Source organism: Cynara cardunculus, unplaced genomic scaffold (assembly GCF_001531365.2).
Source record: "Cynara cardunculus var. scolymus isolate 2C unplaced genomic scaffold, CcrdV1 Un_Scaffold_779, whole genome shotgun sequence".
NCBI lineage: Eukaryota > Viridiplantae > Streptophyta > Magnoliopsida > Asterales > Asteraceae > Cynara > Cynara cardunculus.
In genome coordinates this window covers 61,400-70,058 of record NW_020200617.1, presented here as the reverse complement: position 1 = coordinate 70,058, position 8,659 = coordinate 61,400, and the positions used below count along the sequence as shown (strand labels likewise).

The 8,659-nt window shown below is 41.0% G+C and overlaps 1 protein-coding gene across 1 annotated transcript; it reads left to right on the top strand.

Moving 5' to 3' along the window:
* Nucleotides 1–497: 497 nt before the first annotated feature.
* On the top strand, nt 498–1,661 carry LOC112501976. The gene is made up of 2 exons (XM_025105775.1): nt 498–666; nt 763–1,661. The coding sequence occupies exons 1-2, from the start codon at nt 498–500 to the stop codon at nt 1,659–1,661; spliced, it is 1,068 nt and encodes a 355-aa protein (XP_024961543.1).
* Nucleotides 1,662–8,659: the final 6,998 nt, after the last annotated feature.

Here is an 8,659-nt window from a genome sequence, read left to right as displayed (position 1 = left end):
AATATGGCCCATTTAGTGTCATTTTGACCAATTACACTGGTTATGGATAACCGGCTCCATTAAACCCATTTGGGTCTAAAAAGACTAATTATAACGTAGTTTGAGTCGTGTTGACCCAATTGGACTTCTTAAGGAAAAAAAGGCCAACTATATCCACTAACACCAAATGGACCCTCAATCACTCCAATTTAATGTCCGATTAGACTAATTATGATGAACTAAGCACATCATACCCATTAAGTCTGATCAAACTAAATATGATCCGATTAGTGTCATTTTGAACTCGTCTTATTATTGCTTGGGACCCATCTGTTTTGTCCTTGATTATGATTGAGCAACACTTACAATATGTTTATTGTGAAATTCGGATTATGGGTCATCCAGAGCCCATTTTTATTACTTTTGTTTATGGGTGTAGTACGGGAGTGGAAAGGAGGGACCTCTGGCGGGATATTGGTAAATTCAATGTTTTTGTTCAAAGAAAAGCATGGGTTGCGATGGGTGATTTCAACTCAATGCTTTTTCCTCATGATGGATTGGGTGGTTCCTCTAGACGTAACTCAGATATGGAGGAATTTCATCTTTGTCTGGAAGAGGTAGAGCTTTTTGATATCTCGTATCAGGGGTGCCAATATACATGGACGCAGAAATCTTCTGGGGGTGACGGTATAATGCGTAAATTAGACCGTATTTTGTGAAATTCAGCATTCATTACTAGATTTGGGGATGCCTCGGTTTTCTTTGAACCATGGGGGATCTCAGATCATTCTCCGGGAATTCTTTCCTTCAAAGTTGGTAGGCGACTTCGTCAACGTGGTTTCAAATTTGATAATATTGTGACGTCTCATGTGGATTTTATTAAATCTGTGGAGGGGGTGTGGATGCAACCTCAGCGAGGTTCATATATGAAGAGAGTGCTTAGAAAAATGCAAGAGTTGAAAGGGGTTTGTCGTCGGCTTCGTAATTCTTTTAGATGTTTGGATAAGAGGGTGGATAGTTTAAAGACGGAGCTTGAAGTTGCTCAATTGGCTTGTGATCTAGACTCTTTTAATGATTTGCTGAAAGAGGTCATTGCTCACCTCTTGTTAGCATATCAAAAAGCTAGAAATGATAAAATGGAAATGGTTCGACAAAAAGCAAAGATTTCTTGGCTTAATGAAGGCGATGGAAACTCTAAGTTCTTCTTTCATGCTATGAGAGAAAAACGTCATAGGAGCCATATTGCTGCTATAATAGATGCTGTTGGTACGATTTTTGAACATCAAGAGGTTCCTAAAGCTTTTGTTAATCATTTTGAAGGTATTTTGGGTATTTCTAATAGGTTGGTTCATCCTTCTATGGTGGATTGTTGTTTTGTTCGCTCTTTATCGTTATCGGACTCTCTGCATTTAATCCGACCTATTACGGATATGGAGATTCAGACTGCGCTGTTTGATATTGGGAATGACAAGGCTCCTGGTCCTGATGGGTTCTCATCAAAGTTCTTTAAAGCGGCTTGGAGTGTGGTTGGTAGGGATGTTCTTACTGCGGTACATAATTTCTTCTACGCTGGAACTTTAGAATACCAGTTGAATCATACTCTACTTTGCCTAGTACCAAAGTCCCTAATGCTTCATGTGTTACTGATTTTCGACCCATCGCCTGCTGTAATGTTTTGCTGAAATGTATCAGTAAAATTATTGCTGATAGGATGAAAGGCTCTTTGGATTTTMTTATTAGCAAGGCTCAATCTGCWTTCATTCCTGGACGACARATAACTGATAATATTCTAATGGCGCATGAGCTTGTAGCAGGTTATCAAAAACCTCAGGGGGAGCCAAAGTGTGCTTTTAAGATTGATATTCGGAAAGCCTATGATACAGTTGACTGGCAGTATCTTCTGGGGATGCTAAAGGGAATGGGATTTCATCCAGTTATGCTTAACTTGATAAAGTCTCTAATCACATCGCCTACTTTCTCTATATGTGTTAATGGACAGCCGGAGGGTTTTTTTCATGGTAAGCGGGGTCTTAGACAAGGGGATCCATTATCCCCTTACTTGTTCACGGTGGTTATGGAAGGTTTGTCGATGCTTCTAACAAAATGTATTGAGGAGGAGGTTAATTTTGCGTACCATCAAGGATGTGCTGAGATCAAGTTGACCCATTTATGTCTTGCGGACGATCTGTTTATATTTTCTCGGGGGGATGCTACTTCAGTTGAAGTGATAAAACGAGCTCTCCAATTGTTTGAGGAACGTTCGGGTTTGTCACCGAGTCTTGAAAAAAGTGAAGTGTTTTTCGGGAATGTGGGGTTGGATGTTCAAAATATCATTCGCAACTACCTACCTTTTCGTCCAGGGGTTTTTCCTATTCGCTACCTTGGAGTTCCTCTCTATCCAGTTCGATTGAAGGTACGTGATTTCAACCCTCTTGTGCTTAAACTAAAATCTCGATTATTGAACTGGAAAAACAAATTTCTTTCTTATRRGGGAAGACGACAGCTCATCATCTCTGTTCTTCACTCTATGCAAACCTATTGGATGTCGGTATTTCTAGTACCGGCAACCACTATCCATGAAATTGAACAGCTGTTCTGTAATTTTTTATGGAATAAAGCAGAGGGTGAACTGGGAAAATGTCGAGTATCTTGGGATAGGGTCTGCTTACCTATACAGATGGTGGTCTTGGTATGAAACGACTAGCGATTTGGAATCAGTGTTTACTTTTTAAACATATTTGGGATATTCTTACTTGAAGAAATACCATGTGGGTCTCCTGCATTCAGTCTCATTTTATTCGGGGCCTTAAGTTTTGGATAATCAAGAAGAGGAATGAATGGTCGTGGCTTCTCCGGAACCTTTTAGAGTTAAGACCTCATTGCAGATGGTTTTTTATCTACAATGTGGGAAATGGTTTATCTACGCACGCTTGGGAAGACACGTGGAGTGAGTTTGGTCCCCTTATTCAATTGTTGTCTTACAGATTCATAAATGATCATGGCTTTCATAATAACTCTACGGTATATGATCTAATGCAATGGTTTGGCACTACTTGGCCGGTGGAATGGATACAACAATATCCCCAGCTGCAAAGTGTTATGATACCACCTCCCAGTCAAATTGAGGATACGGTCAGATGGCTTGATGCTAAACATTCTCGAAAACAATTTGAAGTAAAAGTGGCATGGAAAACATTAGAAGAAGTGGGGCCGATTGTACATTGGTACAAGGTGGTATGGAATAAAGCATACATACCTAAACATGCTCTTTGTATGTGGATGGCTTGTCAGAATAGATTACCAAACACAAGATCACATTAGTCAGTGGAAGCATGAACCTCCAGATTTGAAATGTGTTTTCTGTAAATTAGTGATTAAAACGCACAATCACTTATTTTTTGATTGCAACTACTTGAGTAGTATATGGGAGGTTATTAAAAAGGAAGTTGGGTTAAAGAATTGTCCGAACAAATGGGAGGATATTCTTAACAGGGGTTTATCTCAAAGATGGAAATCATGGTCTACGGTTCAAAAACTTGGTATATCGGCTACGGTATACCACATATGGAGGAAAAGGAACAGAAAATTCTTTGACAATTACAATCAAGTTGGCGAAAAAGTTGTGACGGAGATCAAGATTCAGATTCTTCAAAGAATGGCGTGGAAGACAAGGAAGAAATTGATGAGAATCAATGATGCGTGATCAAGTGAATGATGAAGGTTTTCGGTTCTGGAAGATAGCGGTGATTTGCTCCTTTTATTTTTTGGCTTGCTTTAAATTTACTTTTTGATGCATTTCTCTTTGTCTTTTTTGGCTTCTTATGGCTTGGTTTGTGAGTCAAAGTTGCCGTAATTTTTCTTGCTGATTTACTCATTGTAAGGTTTCGCTTTTATTCGTCTTTATAAAATTGCCTGGGGAAATTCCCCTTTCAGTAATGTCCGATTAGACTAATTATGACGAACTAAGCACATCATACCCATTAAGTCGGATCAAACTAAATATGATCCGATTAGTGTCATTTTGAGCCAATTAGAATCCTTTTGGATAAATGAGCCCTATTAAACCTAATTGGGTCTAATCAGACTAATTATGATACATTTATTATCATTTTGACCCAAATGACTCGATTATACCAAATAGGAACCAATATCCCAATAAGTGTACATGGACCTATTAAGGACACTTAAGACCCATTCTACATCAATTAGTCATATTAACATGTAGTTACACCGACTATGACCCATTTAGTGTCATTTTGACCCAATTAGACTAGTTACGAAGAAATGGGCCCATTAAACCCATCAGGGTCTAATGGGACTGATTATGACCTAGTTGGTGTCATTTTCACTCAACTGGACTTTTTAACGAGAATTATGCCCATTATATCTCTGCCACCATTTGGACCCATTAAAGACCGCTAAGACCTATTCTTCCTCAATTACTCACATTAACGTCTGATTATTTAGTATAATTGAGTCTAATTGAGCCATAATGGTACTAAATGGTTCAAAATTAGTATAATCAGACGTTAATGCGAGTAATTGAGGAAGAATGGGTCTTAGCAGTCCTTAAGACAAAAAGAGGTATCCCACGAATCATAAGGGGAGACGACTCAACCACTTGATTGCAACCACCATTATCATTAAACCGAAAAAAGAAGTATCCAAGATCGTTTACCATTGCATCCATAAGCCCAAACTTGCCCCAGGCGTTTTGAACCGCATGCAGTACAATTGGAAAAGTAAGACGAGGTCCCAAAAAGTATCCATAAAGAACCGACTAGAATGATTTAGCCATATCTCTCGTGGTTTCCAAAGTAAATTGGATCCGCAGTTTCACATTCTTCTCAACCGGATAATACGTCAGTTCTTGTTTGGAAGTGCCGCCAACTATTTCAGCAAAAGACTTTTGATGGTGTATACTACTCCCACCCAAAACTGCAGGAGAAATGCGCTCCCACACCGATACCCTTTTAGTGGGACCCAACATCGCCTCCTTGATACCCCCATGCAAAGGAGTCCCATGCAAGTCACCAGAAACCGATTCACCAAGAATGACCTCAGTAAAATCCTTAGAAGAAGGATCTTCCAAAATCACATCTGCAAAATCTATCATCTTCACCACACCACAGAAAAATACCTAGTTCCCCCTATCCCTAGTCAAGAAGCCGTGGTGCTGAAACCCTTAAAGAGCGTTCTCAATAAAATAAACGAAGACCCCACAAGGAGGTGCTGAATATTCTATTAAGTAACTCAATAAAAGCAACGAAGACCACAGAAACACTTGACACAGGAAAAAAGAAAACTAGATAAAAACTACCCAGAAGAACACGACGAGGAAATAAGGAAACACCACAAAGAATCAAACTTATCACCAAATCGAACAAAGATAACGTAACACCAAGTAAGATAAAAGAAAACGGCACAAACCCTAGCAAGCAAAACCTACGGCCAAGAATGAAACCAATAAGGAAACCCTAGCCGTGTGCAATACACTACACGGCCAAGAAGAAGAAAAGGCAAACCCGAGCATGCAAACTACGGCCAAGAAGAAACCCTAACCGTGAGCAATACACTACACGACCAAGAAGATAAAATCGTGAACCCTAACCAATTCGGAAAGCAAAGAAGGAACGAAAAACCAACCTCAAAATGTAAACCCAATACTTGAGTTAGCATGATTCTGAAGGATCCGTATTGGGTCCATTTGGACTTTTTTTTTTGAAAGGAAACCAGGCAAATTTATAAACCAAAAAAGAAGAAGAACAATAGAAAGTTCCTTAATGGTCTTGGTTATAATCTAATGTTTCAAAAACACTATTCATCTTGAAAAACCCTAACATCTTCTTTATGGATTTTTCAAAAGAAGTTTTATTCTAAAACTTGAAAAGATCACATTCAAATCTTGGACTACTAACAACTGTTATTTCCTGTTTCTTAAAACTATAACAGACAATGGCTGCCAACAATGTGAACTTCTCTATTGAAGACATATCCTTCAAGGTTAACAACCACGTTGCCTTGTTGGACATTCCTGCCAACAAGACCATTTACGAGGATGCTATTGCCTTCCTCAAGATGTCCCCCATCACATACGTCGCCACCACTGAACACTCACAATCAGTTTAGGCCATTTTCTCCTCTCCTCCATCATTGGTTGCTACACATGTCCATGATTCATTAGTGAATGTCCTCCCTGATGATGAGACACTCACCACTGGACCTTAGGTAGCTCCTCTCGAGGCTCCTCAGCAAACTGGTGTTCATCCTTTCGAGTGCATCATGGAGTGCACCAATCCTTCTAATAACGTTGATGACCCCTCATGTATTCCATCTTCCTATCCTTTCGTTTCATCTAACCCCGAGCTCTCTTATGCTCACTTTTCGTCTTTTAAAGGTCCTTTTGCTGAACCAGCCAAGGAAGATTCCTATGACATGGCTAAAGACGTGAAGCAGATCCTCCCAGCAGTTGAGACTGTCCTTAACAAAATGGACGAAGTCCATAAGGGAATGCCTCAACGAGACAAAGTAGCTGCTGACCTCTCAGCCATCAGGGCTGAAGTTCATGAGGTCCAGAATCACCTCTCCTCCATGCAAGTGGTAGTTCAAGACAATGCTGAGGCCATAGTTGCTTTAACAAGAAAGGCCGATGAAGCAAACTCCCACCTTGCCCAGCAGACGGAGGTCATGAAGCGAATCCTGGCTGTTCTGCAACAACCAATCCCGACAGCTGAACCGTCGTTCACTGTTGATGACCGTGACCAGCTAAATCAGGAACGTGAGACCAATGTCATTATGGCCCATGCTCTGACCAAGCTCGAGGAACTGATGAAGTTCCAAATTCGCACAATCGACCACTTCTTCGGTTATTGCTCTAGCACAATAGTCAATGAGGGGGAGACATCGACTGAAGCAGGTCCTTCCGATATTGCTGTTGCTATTGTTCCTACTGTTCAAGCGACTAAAGTTGAGGCTGAAGCTGAAGCTGATGTTGCTGATGACTCTTCAACTTCCTGTGAAGCTCTTGTAGCTGAGGATGTTGATGCCGCTAGAGCTGAAGCTCATGACGATGATCCTCCAGTCACCTTTGCACCTGATGATGGTGATCTGGATAATGATGAAGACAGTGATAAAGAAGAAGACGGTGAGTCTCCCGACCTTCCTAACACTGGCAAAGACCTGGACGATGATGACGACGATGACGACGACTTCATGATGCAGTACCAGAGACCTGCTGGTGCCACGAAAGGCATCGCCCTCAGGATTCCGCATCCCAGGGGAAGCAAGGGGTGAAAGAGGATGCTCAAGAAAAGCACCAAGGCACCAAGTCTAAGGACAAAGATATTGCTGAAGAAATAAATCTCAAGGTACTCTTCAATCCCCTTGAACACCAAGTCTAAGGAAAAAGATGTTGCTGAAGAAAGAAATCTCAAGGTACTCTTCAATCCCCTTNACTCTTCAATCCCCTTGAACACCAAGTCTAAGGAAAAAGATGTTGCTGAAGAAAGAAATCTCAAGGTACTCTTCAATCCCCTTGAACACCAAGTCAAAAAACCATCACTTCCATGCACCAAATCTTCATTCCCTCAACTACCTGTGGTCGGCTGGAGGAATGGGTCCTTGAGAACCTAACCCCCAGCACTCCTATCGACCAGCAGATGACTCAGCTTAGGGAGTCACTCGACCAAACTAGAGTAAAAACCCCTCTTCGTATCTCTAGTTGTGGTGAGTTCTACTTGCTGATCAAAGCTGAAAGACTAGAGGCCCTCAATTCCGATGAAGAACCGGGTCTTCAAAGAAAGAAGATTGAGGACAACTTAAAGCTGGCCAAGACCCTTGCCGCCAAAGTTCTTCCCAAGAGAAAGTCCAAAAAGAAGGTGACCGCTGTCCAGGCCCAGGCTAAGCTTCTATCTATTGCAGAAGTTGAATGCAAAAAGAACCTAAAGCCAGCCGAGCGAGATAAGTGCTGGAGCAAAACAAGTATCAATAAGAGAATCAACCCTCACCTGATCAAGAGCGTCAGCATCAGTGGATGATCAAAATACGGTGGGATGCTGCTCTCCATGCTCATCACTAGAGACAATCTCGAGGCCGTGACCAAGTATTCCTCCTACCTTGGAGAATACAGCAATATTCAATGGCTGGAGATCCTACAAGCCATTCAGTGCTTAAAGTCCAGACATAAGACGATTATCGAAGACTTTATCAATGAGTTGATCAATAAGGTATCTAGATATGTCGCAGTCTCTGAAGTGCCTACGTTGAAGAAAGGAGGAAGAAGAAAAAGACCTTCAAGCCCTAATGATGGACCATCCCTGAGGAATGAACATGAAACAACGCTCTCCTTAGATGAAGTTGTGAAGGCTTCAAAGAAGCTAGACATCTCTATGATGAATCTTTCATTGCCAGCGAAGGGTCCCTATATACCCAACACTGTGCATATGAAGCCTGAGTTAGGATTTATTTTCCTTGACTATGATGGCGAAATCAGCTTTCAAAGAATGTCTGAGTTGCATGTCTGCCTAATGGAACATCTTGCATACATCCGTTATTAGCTGAACGATGACATATATGGTGTAACGATGGACATCAGGATCAGAAAGGAATTTCGACGTCGAAAGGAGCTCGGAGAAGATGTACTTGGTTACATTAATCTGAATAACTTAGATTAGTATTTCTT